The sequence below is a fragment of the Pisolithus orientalis genome, assembly GCF_024613125.1.
Source record: "Pisolithus orientalis strain OTSU chromosome Unknown F5J12scaffold_15, whole genome shotgun sequence".
Classification (NCBI taxonomy): Eukaryota; Fungi; Basidiomycota; class Agaricomycetes; order Boletales; family Pisolithaceae; genus Pisolithus; species Pisolithus orientalis.
Genome location: NW_026260796.1, coordinates 182,336 through 200,954, shown reverse-complemented (window position 1 = coordinate 200,954; position 18,619 = coordinate 182,336). Strand labels below are relative to the sequence as shown.

General features: G+C 52.2%; 4 protein-coding genes across 4 annotated transcripts; 1 reads left to right on the top strand and 3 right to left on the bottom strand.

The window, feature by feature from the left end:
* Positions 1-2,927: 2,927 nt before the first annotated feature.
* On the bottom strand, positions 2,928-3,956 carry F5J12DRAFT_892949 (Mn superoxide dismutase; the record flags this gene model as incomplete). The annotated part of the gene is made up of 8 exons (XM_051747614.1): positions 2,928-2,999; positions 3,053-3,073; positions 3,129-3,143; positions 3,194-3,231; positions 3,283-3,346; positions 3,400-3,578; positions 3,630-3,792; positions 3,855-3,956. 8 exons carry the CDS (start codon positions 3,954-3,956, stop codon positions 2,928-2,930), a joined length of 654 nt encoding a protein of 217 aa, XP_051599693.1.
* Positions 3,957-5,776: 1,820 nt separating this feature from the next.
* F5J12DRAFT_112174 (uncharacterized protein) lies at positions 5,777-9,794 on the bottom strand. Its single transcript, XM_051737991.1, has 4 exons — positions 9,674-9,794; positions 8,827-9,522; positions 8,538-8,750; positions 5,777-8,469 (listed from the first exon to the last, which is right to left on the bottom strand). Exons 2-4 carry the CDS (start codon positions 9,410-9,412, stop codon positions 6,026-6,028), a joined length of 3,243 nt encoding a protein of 1,080 aa, XP_051599692.1. The 5' UTR covers positions 9,413-9,522; positions 9,674-9,794; the 3' UTR covers positions 5,777-6,025.
* F5J12DRAFT_721138 (uncharacterized protein) lies at positions 9,670-11,950 on the bottom strand (the record flags this gene model as incomplete). Its single annotated transcript, XM_051741290.1, has 7 exons — positions 9,670-9,812; positions 9,951-10,094; positions 10,212-10,509; positions 10,774-10,963; positions 11,040-11,152; positions 11,303-11,547; positions 11,746-11,950. The coding sequence occupies 7 exons, from the start codon at positions 11,948-11,950 to the stop codon at positions 9,670-9,672; spliced, it is 1,338 nt and encodes a 445-aa protein (XP_051599691.1).
* A 1,159-nt stretch (positions 11,951-13,109) lies between these two features.
* On the top strand, positions 13,110-18,424 carry F5J12DRAFT_742713 (uncharacterized protein). The gene is made up of 5 exons (XM_051742041.1): positions 13,110-13,408; positions 13,485-13,518; positions 13,578-13,774; positions 13,826-14,180; positions 14,245-18,424. Exons 1-5 carry the CDS (start codon positions 13,251-13,253, stop codon positions 18,262-18,264), a joined length of 4,764 nt encoding a protein of 1,587 aa, XP_051599690.1. The 5' UTR covers positions 13,110-13,250; the 3' UTR covers positions 18,265-18,424.
* The last annotated feature ends 195 nt before the right edge of the window (positions 18,425-18,619 follow it).

Sequence of the window (18,619 nt, the reverse complement as noted above, 5' to 3'; positions counted from 1 at the left end):
TGCCCAATTTCCCAGTGCCTTTTGGAGGTCGTTGAGGTGGAAACTACCTTGCTGCCTCAAAGACTACACCAGAATCTACCGGTAACATTCAAAAAAAAAAAAAACTGGCACTGTTCTTCTCATCCACGTTGCCCCATGGGGAGCAAAGGCAAATATTCCTCTGCACCGCCCTTCAAAACAGTCAGTGACATCTTACTCATTGGTAGTGGGTCAGGTCATGGGAATATTTACGGTTCGGGAAACTCTCTGCCGCAAGACGGTCAACCATCATGTCATCCTGTGGGTCTCTCAAGTCTCATTAATTGATCTTCTACCCTCACGGCATACGCACACCCGTGGCCACGGTTCTGTGACATTTGTGGGCGACCTTGATGAACAAGTGTCCTGATATCATTGCGATAGTGATTGTGTACTCGCATAAAGCGGGTTGTATCACGTGTTCTCCTGGGAAATCCATGTACAGTGTCACAGCTGATCAAGTGCCACTGATCGGCGCCGCAGTACCTGTGCGGCAAACATACAAAAGCAAGTACCGGAATTATAATGGCACAAATAATGGTAGAGTTGTCATTTGAACTTGGATTCTCAACTCGTCACAATGGACTTTCCACGGCAAACACCGCAGGCAGCACTCGAAGTAAAACACAACACGACACATCTCTTTCCCCCTCCTGGCATAGCAGGTGTGCGTAGAATTCTTCTTTCGATTGTACACTTGCGCGCGGCGGAAATTAATCCCGCGAGGTCGTTCCAAACGCAGGAACCGTGGCGGTGATCATGTCATTCGTCATTTTGCACGCGCTTATACCTTCTACCTTTGGTTGGCATGAGATACATTTTTCGAGACTTTGGGAATAGCTTTCAGAAGATGCACACCATCAAGGTCACGTTTCATGTCGTTTATAGGGGGGTTAGTGCTGTCTAGAAATCCCAGAAGTGATACTTGCGATGCAGTTCGTCCCACTCGTCCATAATTTGCACGGGAAATATTCACAAGAAACGCACCATCTGTCAGAAAGGACGCCAGTGTCTTGCCAGTGACACGTAGACGGGACTGGATTCTGCCCCCCCTCCGTCATGAGGCATACTCGCGATGAAGCCATTACGAATGCGGGTATGCACGCAATGTGACAACTGAGGCCATCTCGTCAGAGCTACCCTCCTGCTGCGGCGCCGTTCGGAATGGCCCTAGCGACGCGAAGTAGTCTTCCAGACCATTCTTTTTCCGTACGAAACAGGGGAGCTAACACTAGTAGGTAGCCGACCAGCGAAATTGGCGCAAGTCTGGGTTACCGGGTGAACCCTTGGACTCAAATCGTTGAGGCGCTGCATACCTAGTCTCCCGGTTTCACTTGTTTGCCATACGGTTTGACTTGTCGCGATCTGCCCGCCGTAGAAATTCTTCCGAGTTGAATGGATAAATCGGAGCTCCACTTACATACCTGGATAGTACGCTGAAGAGGTTGGTAACCCTTCAGTCTGTTTCGAAAAGTAAAATATGTATGCTTCCGAACTTAATACCGTCTGATGGATCAGTCACACATTATACCATGAACGAGCTTCGTGCCGGTATTCGGTAGTTCACCTCCAAGCGCAGTGCTACTATCCAGTATGAGCAATACAATCAGTTCTAAAGTCAAGATCTCAGGCCGTTCCAGTGCCCTCCAATGCTCAATAATTTCCTACCAAATGACCATGACCAGAACCGGAGAACATGGAGTCCAGAAAACGCCTTCAATTCGCCGGATTCGGATTATGAGACTGTCCATCTGATCGACAGTATTGACACTACAGAGGTTAAGCAGAAGCCATATGTGCATCCACGGCTCAGCGGTCTGGTGGTACCACATATGGTGTTACATAAACTCTAGTTGATAAGATAAAGATGACGACTTCACACGTTAGTGGCTGATACGCTCGATGTGGCCACCCTTTATTGCACGAAAAGGCAAGGACTAATGGGGTTAGGCTGAGGGCAAGTCCGACGGGTCGTTCTCTGCGACATGTCAAGACCAAAACCTAAAGATTAGCGAACCTGATTAGTTCAAGTTGGCTTGAAGTCCTGTACCGACCACTTAGGTCAGGCGCTCTAAGTCACCAACAACACGGATAGACTCCAACTACTTACTGATTCTGAGCCTAACGCAGGTATTCAACCTGACATAACTTTATTTATTCCCCTGTTGTCCTTGGTTCGCGGGCCGCAGACCAGCAGCACCTGTTACCGGTCATCAACGCTCGAAATGAAAGGCATGACAGATCCGGTCAAAGGGGTTGTGCGGGCTAGAATAATTGCCGGACCGCAAGGAACGTTCCGCTAAATGCTGTGGATGAAACCATGGTTTCTACTTCAAGTCCAAAGTTACATACCAAACTACTTTCTGTCAATTCCAGGTGCCATCCCTGCACTGCCGGCGGGCCACTGGATGACACTTAGCTATCACATCAGCAAGCGGGGACGCCAGCGCAGAAGTGTATCCGTTCGCACCTTGAGCACGGCTCACAGATACTTATCTAGGCCATAGTACGGTGTACCAGGATATATTGCCGAATTAAACGCAATATCACAGGCATAGAAATCGTTCACAGTTCCATGTGCACAGGGCCGGCGTTATGATAAACCGACACTGTGCGATGACTAAAGGATGGTCAATGCATAACTTACTCGGCTGCCTGGAAGAGCACGCGCAACGAGCCTGACGAAGCTTCTTATGACCAAATATGAACGAGTGAGCGTACCAACGGACCCACTGAGCATGGTCCCGCTCTCTCACAGTAACTTCTGGTGGGAACCTTGTACTCCGTACGACTAAGTAGACCTCGTGTTTGTTGCTCAACCGAGCACATGCAGGTCGGTGAATCGGAGGTTCTGATCATAAAATGTACGCGAGTACACAAGACGTGTCTGTACGCTTTTGTATGCAGAATTACTTCGTGGCCTCCAAGAACCTGCATTCCGCCTCCTTGAAGTTGATGACATTCCAAATGGCGTTGAGATACTGTCAACTTAATTGAGAATCTAGAGCGTAACAACGTAACATAATCAACTTACGTCCACCTTCACATTGTAATACTGCCCATGCAAACCTATTCAGACGATATCCGACGGGCCGAGCTAGAATGCTCACCTGGAGATAGAATGCCTACAAAGAAGATTTCAGCGTGCTTCTAGAATTAGATATGTTATACATACATGTTCCCAGATGTCAACACCGATGATCGGAGTTAGCGCTGCGAACGGAACGTGAGCCGTGATATGCAGTCTATGACTAAGCCCCATACACATGAGAGGGTCCTGGTTAGCCGTCGTTGCAATCTCGAGCTTTTGCGTGTCCCGATTATAGCCCTGTCATAGAGTTGAGATGGCGGCATCGCAGAATAGCCTGACATGATACCTACAAGCCATCCCCAACCACTGCCTTGTATCCCGGCAGTAGCAGCGTTGAATCTTTTTTTGAACCCGTCCACAGATCCGAAGTCGCGCTCCAAAGCGTCTTTTAAGGGCCCTTCAAACAACTTACCACCGTTCTCGTTGACGGGGGAAAGATTTTTCCAGAAGAGTGAGTGGTTAATGTGGCCTGTATCGTTGCTTGTCAGTGGTGCTCCTTCGATATCATTGTCTTACTCACCGCCACCGTTAAACTTGAGAGCAGACTGTAAAGCGATTTTCTCCGTCACTGACTTCGACTTAGCGTACGCTTCTTCAGCAGCGTTCAATCCATTGACGTATGTCTGGTGATGTTTCGTGTGGTGCAGCTTCATAATCTGCTCGGAAATATGGGGCTCGAGAGCCTAGGATGTCCATTTCACTAAGCTGGGTGTCTTAGCGTCCGACAGTACCCGACACCACTCACGTTGTAGGCATAAGGCAGCTCGGGAAGGGTATGCAAAGAAGCATTACGAGCCACAAACATGCGGGTCAGCGAAGGTCTCAAAGCATTCCTGATGTACAACATCGTGATGGTTCCAGTGAGAGCACTACTCCAGCCTGCCAACTGAGGAGGTCGTCGTCGAACGGCCGCTCCCACTGCGTCATAACTCCCACACATGCGGGTCACGTGACCATTCAAGTAGTCGATATTGAAGTCAAATCCAAGCACTCAAGTAGTACTCCTCCCACAAGGATGAAAGAAAGAGTAAGGGGTTTCAATGATACCCCTCGTGCTGGCGAGAGTTCCAGGTGCTCTTGCAGCGCCACTGTGCTACCAACTGCTACCAATCAGGTATTATTTGCACTGGATGTTTAGTTCCCGGTTGAAGGTAGCCTCACCATCAGTGACCATGGTGCAAATTCATGAAAAATATATTTCTTGCAATTTGCATCACTCTCCGGGGACGTCGGGGCAGATTGCGAACCATTGCGTGGTATGTATGTACGAGGGGGTAAACGGATATCCACAACTGCGTGCGCAGTGTGGGTAGGGGTAGGATCTTCAAATCTTCAGATTTGACGTCGTGAGTATGCCAGTAACATCACCCATTCACCTCCCCGCCGCACGACGGCGTAACCGCCGGAATTGAGGTTGCCATGTAGACACAGAACACACTCACACTGCCTAAACGTGTCCCTTCCCGAGGGCCGAGGAGGACTTGTACACCACCGTCGGATGTGAAGTAACCCATCCGCGGTTAACGCGGTAGGGCGCGTGGACATGATAACATCTTGTGAAGAATCGCCGCTCGGACAAATTCGATTGGAATGTGGAGAAGGCTTCTTTGAGATTTCGACGGTAACATGTAGTCTGAGTCGGAGTGTTGCACACCCAAGCCGAGGGATTCGATCGTGTGTAAGCGCCCTCTTGGTTGTCAGTGCAAGCCTCAAGGGAAAACACCTTACCATATTCTCCGATCGGAGACATCGGCCTGAGAGCGAGACCGACTTGCCATGCAACCCATGAAAGGAGGAAGTACACGGATAGTTTGTTGACCGATATCATTCGGCACATTGCACGTTTGTCAGCCTGTAAGGGATACGGACTAGCAGATATGAGGATCACACCCATTATATGATATGATACTAAGACAGATCATATGAACTGCTTAGCCAGATCCCGTCCGCAGTTGCAGCCACAGCCGTCTATCGCGTTGATCAACAGATGGATTCCCACCCTATCGTGGTTCGTGATGATGTCGAAGTTAACATCCTGTCTGCCTCTTGCCCGCCGCCACCGCCACCCGCCGCATCAATACACCATATCGGTGGATATACGCACCTTATCAGAACCCCATATTCGAGGCATGGGATGAAATGCCATCCGGAATCATATGCATATGCGTCAGGCACCTAGGGTCGGCAATGAATCGAAAGCACCCGCCTGCCAATGGCTCAATGGGGAGGGGTCAGCAGTGCTATCCTTACGGTAAGCAGTCTTGCTATGCGGTAATGACTTACCACCTCAATATGTGCGTGAGTGATTGGCGCACGCGGTGCGGTTCCTTCCCACTCTATCACGATTGATGTCGAAGTTAACCCAAAGCCGGGAAACTGGACCACACCGTAACGTTTATTAGTGAGAGCGCGCTGCATTGCCACTGCGCACGGGTCCGAGCCTGTATCTTAGTTTGACTCTGGTGAGTCAAGATTCAAAAAGTAATAAGAGTGCACGTGTGAGTCTGGATACGTCAAGCTCTGAAGGGCGCTGAATTGTGCCAAAGCGCCGAAGATTTGATTTAGTATTTGATCGAGTTTCTCTCACAAAGCGCCATCATTTGATAGTACACGTTTTTGTCATTTACCATGTATCTATCTTTCTGGAAATTAGTGATAGCAATCATGTACATGTGCATGATCCACAGTGGACGACAGGGGAAAGGGAAAAAAAAAAAAGAAGAGCAGACAAACGATGGAGTTGCACGAAAGACGAAAGAACTTTGAAACTAGAAAGCATCAAAAAAGGTGAGAGCAAAGAACGAAACACATACATAAGTCAAAAGAACACCAAAAAAAAAGTAATAATGGTTAGGCAACGAATCGATTGAAACGTCCACGGGGAAGAGAGAGAGTGTGCAAAATGACATCGAACATTCACCTCCCCCACCCAGTGCTTCCAGCTCTTCCTCTCGGTCTCGACGACGCGCTCCACGATCTATCGCGCTCCCTGTCTAGCCTATCGCGATCCGCCGACGGTCCTCGAGGAATATACTGGGATCCCGAATACGGTCTCGGAGGTGGCGGTGGGTACGATGATTGGTTCATAGTTCCCCTGAGTGCACGTGGCCCGCTAGGCAATGGCCGGGAAAGAGCGTTGGTACCGACTGAAGAAGATGGACCAGGACCTGAACGCGGGGGTGGCGGTGGTGGTGGTCGCCGTGAAGACGACGGACCAGGGCTGTACCCTGGCGATGGTGCGCGGGGCGCTTGAAACGATCGTGGTTGCGTCGGTGGCGTATGTGACCGGGGGACATACGATTTAGAGAACGCGGAACTAAGGATTTCTCCATCTTCATGAGGGATTCGACGAGACGCAGAACTCTGATAAGTAGCGCGAGGATATTGACTTGGGTGAGTAGGTAAAGAGGCAGAAACGGAGGTGGCACGAGAGTTGGACGTGGACGAGGTGGACATGGAACTTGGAGTAGGGGCAGGAGTAGGAACAGGGACAAGGGAAGCAGAAGCAGCAGCACCGCTGTCAACATGGTTTGCTGAAGCCGCGAGGCTGTTCAATGGCGGGGGTGGGGGATCAGGTGCGAAGCTCACAACATCATGCATACGATCATTGCCTCCGGTAGCTCCATTGGGTAGAGCGTCATCCCTAGCCTCAAACTTCTCCGCGGAAGCTTGATCAGCAACTGGACTACCTTTCGTCTGTGTCTGGATCACTTGACTTTCGTCCGGAACGCGCAGCGGCGTAAGCGGTGGCAGTGGCGGGGGAGAGGACTGACATCCTTCCACACTAACCCCTCTTTCCTGGCACGACCCAGGTTCGTTCGATGATGACGATTCCTGACAATCAAGGTGCTGCTGAGAAATTTCGGGAGGTGCGACGTCATCTTGGTCCGTGCGGACGACATCCCCGGGTGCGTTCACAGCACTCAGGTCGTCATCGCCGTTCAGGTCCACACCAGGCACAGTCACCGAAATTTGTGGTTCATCACGTTCACGTTCACCCGGGGTACTGGTAGCTTCTGCAGGCTCAGCAACCGAGCTTCCGCTTTCGTCCCCTACTGGCCCTGGACTGGGCGGCAGCGCCAAATGTGCGGAGGGACTAGCCGGAGATAGCACACTCTTGGCCGCCATTTCCTCTTCGCGCTGCTTCTTTTTCCGCAGGACGAAGTCCTTGAGTGACATCTTGACCTTGGGAGGCGGCGGGGGTGAGGGTACTCGTGCAGGCTGCGATGGCTCGGGCTCAGGTTCAGGTTCAGAGTGGTGTGGTGTAGGTGTATGTGGGAGTTGGGGTTCCGCGCAGAGTGTCTCCGGTTCCATCGGGACATCCACCGGTTGAGGTGACTGGTCTGAAAGGGGTTGTTCATGACGTGACCCCGATCCAAATGGCGGGATTGATGGAGCGTCAGTACAGGGAGACGTATCACCAGACTGACGCGTGGGACGTTGTTCACCGTGGGAGTTTTCCAACCCGGGGTGCTGGTGATCAGAAGAACATGCCGACGTAACACGCTGTTCATCCGACACGTCCCCTGACACGTCTACATCAACGTCCATCGCCTCGTTCACCTCCCGAGACTCGTTTCCTCCGGTGTCGGCATCAGCGTTTACACCATCAAGCCCGTCCACACCCCCTACAATATCGACCTCGTCTTCAACGTCCCGCAGCACGTTAACATGGACATTGTTCCCGTTTGTCAACGACGGTAATCCGCCAAGAACTTCAGGGGACACAAACCGGACACGGTGTGTTTCAGTGCTGGAGGAACGCCGATTAACATCTGCCTGCGAGTCTTGCACCAGCGAGGAGGGGGAGGAGTCATCGGTTTGCACAGCGGGCGGTATCGTACCATCACAGGGCGACCGTGCTTCCGAGTACGAGGAAGAGGGCATGCTGGTGGGAGTAGACGGTGATGGCTGATCTACCGTCGATCGCTCTGACGAAACGGAACTGAGCGACAGAACCGGTCCGTTTTGTGATATCGTAGCACCACCATCAGGCGAGAACAGCGAAAGCTTCGAGAAGGGTACAGAGGGTGACATACTTGCCAGCGTGTGCGGATACAATTGCTGCTGCTGGTACTGAGGCTGGGGTGGCGTGGGCTGTGAAAGCTGCACGGTGCCCGCTGATACTGGTGCAATATGAAGTTCACTATGTGTCTGCGGGGAACTCGTCGTTCGCGATGGCATCCATCGTGGAGGTATACGCGGTGGATCTGGCACATTCTTCGCGGTCGTATTACTCGGCTGATGAGGCGAAGAACTTCGAGGGTGCGGGAAGGCTTGAGAATGCGCATGCGCGAGGGAGGATATCGTTGTGGGATCCAGTGATGCCGGCATTGGCGGGGGTGGCATTTGACGAGTATCTGAAAGAATAAACGGGGTGAAAATGAGTTACCAGTCATGATCAACATGTTAGACAATGAAAACTCACCATCCGCCGTATCCTCTCCCTCCGTCTCCGTATCAAACTCTGTTTCCATCGCACTCGTCCCATCCACTTCATGCCCTGCTTTTCCATGGCTAGAGGTAGATATCGGACTCTCGGCGTTCGTGATTGTTGGGCTCCGTGACGGCCCCGGTTGTTGTGACCACGGCTTACGCATGCGCGGTGGAAGAACATGTTCCTCGCCGGGAAGACCGTCGTCTGCGGGAGGAGAGCAAAAACAGTCAGCAAGACCGGCCCAAAACGTAAAAGCCGCGTCACTGAGCACACGACTGACCTATGCAATCCACCTCTCCGTTCCGCTCCGCCTTGGCCCCACTTGTGCGCTGGCTCCTGCCTCCACCATTTCCAACCACATCCACGTACACGTCCTCATCCTCTCCTCCAAGTCCCGCCGACCATCCCAGACTCGAAGGTACGACTTCGACGCCACACCACCCTCCACTCATCGGCGTCCTCTCGCGCGTCCTAAATCCCCGCTGGACACCTACAAGCGGACCCAAATCCACATGTCTGGTCTTCTCTGCATTGGTCCCGTCCTTCGCCTTCTTCCGACGCTTGCGATGCGATGATGGGTTGTTGATCGAGTTCGCTCCATTGGTGCTTGGGCCCTTGCAGTTGACAGTAACACCGATGCAGCCAGCTCCATTCATCCCTCTCGCACCGGATTCTCCCTCGGAATCCGTAGCCTCCAAATCAACAATCACATCCTCCCCTTCCCTTTCCCTCCCATGACCAACGTTCAACATTCTTCCATTGCAGTCACCACCACCTTCCTCTTCTTCCTGATCATCAGTCTCCCACTCCGATCCAGAGGCTTCACCTCCAGGCCAAGGCCATCTCCCTTCCGCAACTCTTTCCATCACGCGTACTGCACAATCCCGCGTTGACGAGCCACATGCACATGTTGTGAACGTACTGCTAAGCGCATGAAGAATGGAGGTGCATTGGGCGCGAAGATAGTGCAGATGGGCTGGGCTATAGGCACGCGGAGCGGGTACGGTTCGGGAAGTATCCATGGGGTCACATCCGTTAGGTGCAATAGAAAGGGTGGAAAGGAACATCGTCAGCGCCAGACAAAACAGGTCAGCAAGGAAGAAAGTATGGGGAAAAGATGAACTCACCCAAACATTCCAGGACTCTCAATTAGAGCCGGCAGCATGTGCACCGCATGTCCATCGTCCCATTCCCACCCTAACACGATTTCCTCGTCCGCTCTCAGGTCCCTCAGGGCGAACAACCCAAACGATAACGTTGTCGAATCTTCGTTGTGAGAGGAGGTATCGGATGGCGACGGGGGTGGAGGGGGGGCACCGGAGTCGTCCTCGGTGGGGGGATGTATAGCCCCATTGCCGTTCGTTGTGGTGCTCGTGGTTGACGTGCAGCCATCTCGGTGTCGACGGGCTTTCTGTTCGTTATCACTTTCTCTATCCCCACCTTCTCCTTTTTTCTTCCTTCGTCTCGCACCACCACATATCACAGGTCTGACCACCGCGTTTGGCCAGCATCCGCATCGTGCCCATCTCCCTTTGCCAAGACTTTCGTCTGCTGCGGGAGTGGCAGCGGCACATTTTCCCTTCTGTCCTCCTGCTTCTCTCTCCTCGGACCCATTCGTGCCCTCCACTCTTTTCCCTTTGTTGTGCACATTCAATGTCGTCCCACGTCCACCGAGTTCGCGCGCATCTACACCCACACACCAACCTCCACCCACCAATCTCACCTGTGGCTTCCCCATCCCCAAGTGCGCATACCCATTCAGTGGATCAGCGAGGTACGCCGAAGAAGGAAGGATAGTGGCTGTGTAGGGACTCAGGAGCGTGTTGGAAGGGATGGCAATAGTGTCGTTCCTGGAGCTGTCAGTAGGTCCATGTGAAGCGGTTCCTAGCGCGGTACCCGATGCTGATGCCAACCCAGACGTTGTTGACGATTGTGGCAGACGCGCTGTTGGTCCCACGAACAACTTCGGCGAAGGCGGACGCAACAGATGCGGGGGTGTATGCCCAGAATTCACTCCGTTGCCACCCACATGCGAGCACAAGTATGAGGAGGGTGAAGCATCGGAAGGACAGGTTTTTAGCACAGTTGGTGGGAGCATCACGTCGATGCCGTCGTCGACAATGACAGGGGTGGTGTTATCGAGTGGGGACATGGAGTATCCGTGTCGGTCCTTGTACCTAGACCAGAATGTGTTTAGCCGAGAAAAAAGGAGGGATGATGAGAGAACGTACCCTTGACTATCGACACGGACATAGCCTCCATCGATGTAAGTCCTGGGTGGTACGACTGGAATGGGCGGGTTAAGAGCTGTTACGCCCCTCCATGCCTTTGCTACTTTCAACAGTTGAGCATGCGTCGAAGGATGAGAGTAGGCGTCCGGCGGGAACACATCGGTAATACGTGAGCTGGAAGTGGAACTGACAATAGTTGTGTGAGACAATCAAGCAAGAATATCCAAATGAAAACGAGACCTACGGTTGAGATATGCGGGACGAACTTGGGTGGGCAACGTCGGGGCCTGTGGGAGGGTTGGCATTTGGCGCGGCCAATGCATTGGCCGAGCTCGATGGACCCGCTGGATTCAAGATCGATGCTCGTCTCCTCTTCTTAGTTGCGTTCGGGGCAGTACCATCTGTGGCAAGCGTAGTAATGCCACTCGATCGTCGCGGTTTTTTCTCCATCCCTGGACTTGTTCTACGTCGGGAACCCGGTTTTCGAGGCTGGTCTTCCCCGGGGACACTATCCGGATGTGGAACGTTTCCATTGGGCCCGTTTCTCATCTTCAGGGTTTTCAGTCGCTTGCGTTGTAGTTTAACGGCTCTCTCTCTCTGCTCCTCGTCGATACTGCCACCCTGACACACCCAACACCGCCATTCCTCTGGTACGCCCCCCTCGACGATGCCGAAACAGGCAGCATGACACCACCGTGAGCAGACGTCGCATGCGATCGAGAAACCGTCATCGTAGGTGAATCCGCAGATGCAGGAGATGTCGTCTGCGTCTGTAGACGGTGGTGGATCTGGGTGTGTGTGGTTTGCGTGGGGCGGATGAGATGAGAGCGGGGATGCGCCGTGGGATGGTCGGTGAGACGGTAGTGAAGGAGAGCGGAAAGTGGTCGGCGAGAGAAGAGATGGGTGGGGCGAAGTGAGAGGTGGGTGAGAGAACGTCGTCGTCGGTGAAGGCGTCGTCAACAGTGGACTCGCCAGTTTCGTCGGATGAGACTTGGCGACGTTGCTCGGAGACGGCTGCTTTCGCTTGAGCGGTATCAACGACGGTGGTACGGTATGGTGTCCATGGCCATGGTGGGATGGAGTGCCACTGTGAGCGTCAAAGACCTGAATGTGGTGGTTGAGAGGAGAGAGTCCGAGCAGACCCAGGGCAGCCTCTGTCGCATCGCTGTTCATCACACGTCAAGGTAGCCAGCTAGCGGTTCAATACGAGCTCGTCGTCGCTGTGTTGGTCGTCCTCGTCCTCGTCGTTGTCGTTGATGATTTGGTTGTTCTTTTTTTCTTCGTCGCCTTTTTCTCCCCTTCTCTTTTGTTTCGATTTGGTTGGAGGCCCTCGTATATTCCAGACCTCCACCGGCAGTGATTCACTCTGGATGAGTTCGTTCGAGTGAGAAAAAGAAGTGAAGCCGAGTTGCAACTGGTAGAGTTGCCCCCCCTTCCTGACCGGACTGGTCGAGTGTCTGTTCCCTCACATGGCTCACCAAAACACATCACAACAACATCCTTGCATCCACACCCCGACGACAACGATGACGACGCATTTCCATCCAAGACAAGACGGAAACGGGGCACCCTGGATGGTTCGGATCATCCAGTGGGGCCACTACGCTTGCAGATAACACCCATGCTTGTTTCACTATCGCCATCCAATTCACTACCGGCTGACTGGCATGTGGCTACTCGATCGCAGACAATCCCGTCTTCGAACCCCAGAACATTCCCTGCGCAGTTCACCGTTAGGCGGACCCATCCATGTTCCTCGAACAGATCGAAAACACCGCACAGTGCATCTCTGCCGGTACACATCCACAATCAACCATATCCGGCATTTCTGGTCGTGTTTATTCGACATACACTTGTACCACCCCAAGGACCATGCCTTCGTGCTGAAATTACTTTGTCGCATCGATAGAAGGTCGCCGTACCGAGTGTCACCCTGCAGTGGAACGCTCCATCGTAGTAATCCCTCCGTCACTTTGCAACGCTATGTGGTGCAGGTGTCCAGAGTTTGTGCGAGTTGCCTAGTGTTCGCTGGGCTCAACCCAGAAGATTCCGCGTGTAGTTCACTGTCTCCTGGGGCAGTGGTGGTGTATGTAGGCTATCTCTGTCAGTCGATGGACAAAGCATAAAACCATTGTCATCATCTCAGGTCCCAGTTACGAACTGGGACACATTCCGTAGTAGTTGTTGGACTACTTGAATACACGCACACTACCCCAAAGCCCCGTCGTTGTCGCCTATTCTTATGTTCAAGGTCAACATGACCAGTGGATACCCAGTAGTACCACTTCACTTCTCCAGAGTAAGAATAGGACGTTGGTGTGTATCCGTTTGATCTTCCCTTCGGCGTCGTCTATTTTTCAAAACGTGGGCCCCAGGTGGTCGTGTCCTCACTTTCCCCCGATTTTCAGCAACTGGAAACAGTGCAAGACATATACGAGTCTTCCTGTTGTAGAAACATCACCACGATGTGGCCATGTGTGTGCCGTGCGGTCACTGCGACGAGTGGGACGCGTACTATGCAGCACTGAACGTTGAACTTCCATCTCTCTCACGTCCGATGTCTTTTATTCAGAATTTTCTTTCCGATATCAGAGGATTATCACAAGTGAAAGAAAATGACTTCGTAATTTTGTGAGTGACGACTGGCACCTCCTCGTCCATCTCTCTAGCACTGGACTGACTGACCTTGTTCCCGCTTGTCTCCAAGTGTTGTCGGCCCTACCGGGTCAGGAAAGAGCTGGGTACGTAGCTTTGACACATATATATGCCAATCATTAATCACGTCTAATCGACTGCTTAGTTTACAGGAGAATTTTGCAATAATGATGATGTGCGAGTTGGTGGGGACAGCGAAAAAATTCGCACTAAAAATGTGCAAGCACTCAAGTGCAATTTTGGACGTGGTCTGAACAGCGTCGTACTTGTGGATACACCGTCCTTCTGTACCGGGATCAAAGGTTTTGCGGAACTTGAAATGACCAACTGGATAAGATCGAGGTATGTAAGTTCAACGAGTGAACCTTCATGCCCTTTAAAATACTGCTCCAGGTTTAACAAGCGTTGTTGCGATTCCGGCATCCTCTTTCTCCAGTCCCTTTGGTGGGATCCGAGTCATCGTGACGTGCTCATAGCACGTCATCTCGAGACGTTCGCGAGCATCTTTCCCAACGGGTTCGCTCCCCCGTCACGCGTTTATGTGATACCGACCAAGGAATCAGACGTCATCATTCCGCGGGAAGAGATGAACAGGCGGATCTCAAATCTAGAATGCACGTCATTGGCTGTGAATAAGAATGGGAATGGTAGATGGCGAGTGTCGATGCTCCCAGAGGTGTTCACGGGTCAACCAGAAACAACAGCAAGTGTGGTGCAGTCCATCATTATCAATATGGTGAACGGCAAGGTACATCACTCCAGCGCACTCATTCATCCGGCACAATAACTGTATCTCCCTCGTTCCACTATAGGCTGGTGGAACTATCACCCCTCCGAGAACTAGTTTAAAGCCCAACTGCTTAGACAGTGTCAGCAACCCTGCTGGTCCCACTCGCGGACATTCCAGGAAAGAGACGAACAACGACTCAGACGAGGTGATCAGATCCAAGCGCGTCGCATTACAATTCACTCCGCCAGGACACCCACAACGCCGTTCAGCCCTCGTCGACCTAGGCAATCTTCTTAATGAACAGCTCAGGAAGCAGGGGCAGCAAGGAGACTTAGGCGAAGTAATTGCCCTCAAGCGAGCTGCCCTTGAACTAATCCCCTTGGATGCCCCAGAACGTATTGCAGCTCTAGCTGAACTCACTAATCTCGTCTCCCAACGGCTCCTTGAGAATCCAGAATTGGATGAGATTGTCGTGCTCCGTCGGATCGCGTTGGAACTCACTCCCCTGGGACATCCAGATCGCCGTTCAGCTCTCAACAATCTGGCTGATATCCTTTTTGAGCGGTTCAGAAAGGGACGATTGAAAGTAGATTTGGACGAGATTATTACGCTTAAGCGGGCTGCAATGGAGCTCACTCCACTTGGATGCCAAGATGACTACGTAACACTCGCCAGCCTTGCTAACTTTCTCTGTAAACGGTTCGACGACGGAGAGTGGAATGTAGAACTAGACAAGATTATTGCCCTCCGGCGGGACCTACTGGAATTCATGCCCCCCGGGCACCCGCAACGCCGTTCAGCTCTGGTCAACCTGGCTGGTCCACTCTCTCAACGGTTCAAAAGGGATGGGATGAAAGCAGATTTGGATATGGCTATATCGCTCAAGCGGGCTGTATTGGAACTCACTCCTCTTGAAGACCTAGACCGCTATTCAGCTCTCATTAATCTCGCCGACCTCCTTTCTCAACGATTTGGAAAGCAAGCTGCACTCGACGAGATCGTCACACTTCGACGAGCTGCACTGGACCTCACTCCCAAGGGGCATTCCCAGCGCTGTTCCGCTCTCGTCAACTTGGCTGATCTACTTTCTGAACGATCCAGAAAGGGGGGAATGAAAGCTGACTTGGACGAGACCATTAGCCTCCAAAAAGCTGCTTTGGAATCCATGCTCTCGCGACCCTTGGAGCGACGTTCAATTCTCGCCCATCTCCGCGATCACCTTTGCCAGCGGTTCAAGAGGGATGGTGCTATCTCAGATTTAGCGGAAGTCATTTCACTCCAACGTGCCGTGTTGGAATTGACTCCCGAGGATCCTGATCGCCGCTTGGCTCTCATCAATCTCGTTGACCGCCTGTCGGACAGGTTCAGAATTGAAGGGGGGAAAGAAGATTTGGATGAGATGGTCTCACTCCAACGGGCGGTACTGGAAAGCACTCCATCGGATCATCCTGATTACCGTTCAGCTCTCATCGGCCTAGCTGCTCTCCTCTCTCAGCGGTTCAACAAGGAAAAGATGAAATCTGATTTAAATCTGATTATCTCGCTCCGGCGGAATGTGCTGGATCTAACTCCCCCGCAGCACCCATATCACCTTATAGCTCTCCATTGTCTGGCTGATCTTCTTGAAGTGCGGTTTCAGGAGGGTGGGGCAGAAGAAGATTTGGACGAGATCATCCCACTCACCCGAAATCTATTGGACTCCACATCCTCAGGAGACCCAGAGAGACGACCGATCCTCCTCAAGCTCACTCGTTATCTTAGTGAGCGATTCAAGCTACAAGGCGCGACGGCGGATCTGACGGAAATCATTCTCATTCAACGTGCCGTTCTGAAGCTTGCGCCCCCTGAACACCCGGATCGCTTCACAACTCTGGCCATTCTGGCTGACTGCCTTTCTGAATGGTTTAAGAGGGAAGAAGACAAGGTAGTATTGGATGAGATCATCACCCTCAGACGAGCGGCATTGGAATGTATACCCTCCGGAGATGCGAGGCGGCGGTCGATACTCGTAAACCTCAGTGACTGCACTTATCAGCGATATAGGATGGAGAGTTCTATGGCTGATTTGACGGAAACCATCGCGCTTCAACGTGCTGTGCTGGAGGTCACTGACCCTGGAGACACAGATCGCTGTTCAGCTCTTATTAACTGCGCTTCGTCTCTTTCTGAGCGGTTTGAGCAAGAAGGAGCGAATGCGGATTTGGATGAAGTCGTCAGGCTCCGGCGAGCTGCGTTAGATAGCGTAGCTGAGGATGACCCAAGGCGACAACAAATTCTTGCCAACCTCGACGATTGCCTTTATGAGCGCTTCAGGAGGGAGGGTGCGGTGGCAGATCTGGAGGAGATCATTACTCTCCGTCGGGCTGCGTTGGAACGCACGCCCCTGCCCCAACAATGCAGACCTCTTAACCTTGCTGGCAGCCTTCACGAAAAATTCCAGAAACTGAGTTCGGCGACCGACATAGAGGAAGCGATCAAACTCGGACGTGCTGCCTTAGCACTCTGCGATTCGGGGCACCCAGACCACACACTATCCCGGGACTGTCTTACGAATTACCTTACAGCAAAGATCAGAAAACGGGGTCCTAAACTGCCCGTACCGGGGGCCAGTACCTCAAGCTCTAGTCGCTACCACGTCAAACAATTAATCAGGAGCATTGTCTTCGAAACACTCGAAAACCTGCCATTACGACTGGTGCATACCACAACTGGCATCTTGTGTAATCGAGATGCACAGCTATCCCATTTCGAAGCTAGTCCTCAATACTGCCAATTACTTTCGTCGATATCCGGGCTTGACGGCCAGCTACGTGAAGCGCGGATCCGCGATGCGGTCGTCAATTTTTTCCGATATGTCATGCTTTCCCACAGGTGGGGGAGCAGTGAACCATTGCTACGTGACGTTGAAGGCACAAACGTCTATGACTTGAGTGGTACGGATTGTCTTGCCAAGCTCCAAGAGTTTTGTCTTTGTGCTCTCCGCCGTGGTTTCTTGTGGGCATGGAGCGACACTTGTTGCATCGACAAAGATAGCAGCGCTGAACTTCAAGAGGCCATTGGCTCCATGTTTTCATGGTATCGTCGGTCGTCACTGACGCTCGTGTACCTCTCCGACGTCTCCGGCGCTTGTTCACCCGCAGACAGCGTCTGGTTCAAGCGAGGCTGGACTCTCCAAGAGTTATTGGCTTCACCCACCATATTGTTCTATACGCGGGACTGGTCACTCTGCATGAATCGTGAAGTGGCAAATCACAAAGCAGATCCCACTATGCTTGCGGAGCTTCAGAAGGCAACAGGAATAGCAGAGTGGCATCTTACGAATTTCTACCCAGGCATGGACGAAGCACGATCGAGGCTCCAGTGGGCATCGAGCCGTCGTACCACTCGGCCAGAAGATGTCGCGTATTCTCTTTTTGGTATTTTCAAGCTGCACTTACCAGTCCTCTATGGCGAATCTGCGGAGAGCGCGCTCGGACGTTTGCTAGCGGAAATCATATCACGTTCTGGAGACATTTCGGTCTTGGATTGGGTCGGAGAGGCGTCCTCTATCCATAGCTGTTTTCCTGCCAACCTCGCGCCATACCAGACATTACCTTGTGTACCAGCAACTGCCAGCGACGCCAGTGGACGCAATGGCCTCGACCTTGAAAAGGCGCAGAAGCTGTACAGTTCCCTCGCGAAGTTACCGCGTGCGCGGTTCGTCAATCAGAGGCTTTCGCTGCCTTGCATCGCCCACTGGGTCACGACGGTCAAACCGCTACACACTAATTCTACCAGCCCCTCATGCTGCATGTATGAGATTTGCGCACCACTCCTCCGGCCCATCAAGGTCACACTGTCCGTCAATCTTGAGGAAACGTCTGGATCATATGTCCTCGTTCGTCCTTGGCATCCAAAATGGCTTGAAGCACAGGCGGACAGTGACATAGATGCTCCATGGAAGTTATTGGAACAACTCGAGCAGTCATTCAATGCACTCCTGCTAAGGCGATTGCCTCATAACGAGTATGAGAGGATCGCAAGTGATTCTGAAATTGTGGCTCGCGTCCAAGACCTGGATAGTATCCTAGACAGTGAAGTGATGGTTCCGGATATCGTATGAGGTCATGCTTGTCGAGATGCACTTGCCTGTAAGACTCAACACATGCCATATGTATCCATAGACATACTTGAAATCACTATGTACTATACAAGCCGTAGAATTTCACTCGTGCAACGCTTTCGAACTGTTAAAAGGGACGTCTGGCAGTGTGACCATGAATCCCATCTTTAATCTTCAATCCTAGCGACTCACGGGTACTATTAAACAGCATCCAGATCGATTCGGAGCCCCAAGCTTTGTTTGAGAGGCGTGAGAAAACCAGTTCACAAGTAACCTCAGCAGGTACATGTTGACGCCGACCTGTCCGACCCGCGGTAGGGTTGGGTGCTTGTGGGTAGTGTAGTGGAAGAGTGAC

Excerpts from the sequence above, each read along its gene's own strand:
- F5J12DRAFT_112174 (XM_051737991.1), bottom strand. The coding sequence starts at position 9,412 with ATGGAAAGAGTTGCGGAAGGGAGATGGCCTTGGCCTGGAGGTGAAGCC. Across the intron at positions 8,751-8,826 it reads CGGAGAGGTGGATTGCATAG|ACGACGGTCTTCCCGGCGAG; the intron begins GTCAGTCGTGTG and ends CTCCTCCCGCAG. Across the intron at positions 8,470-8,537 it reads GGGAGAGGATACGGCGGATG|ATACTCGTCAAATGCCACCC; the intron begins GTGAGTTTTCAT and ends TTATTCTTTCAG.
- F5J12DRAFT_742713 (XM_051742041.1), top strand. The coding sequence starts at position 13,251 with ATGTGTGTGCCGTGCGGTCACTGCGACGAGTGGGACGCGTACTATGCA. Across the intron at positions 13,519-13,577 it reads CCGGGTCAGGAAAGAGCTGG|TTTACAGGAGAATTTTGCAA; the intron begins GTACGTAGCTTT and ends TCGACTGCTTAG. Across the intron at positions 14,181-14,244 it reads TCAATATGGTGAACGGCAAG|GCTGGTGGAACTATCACCCC; the intron begins GTACATCACTCC and ends GTTCCACTATAG.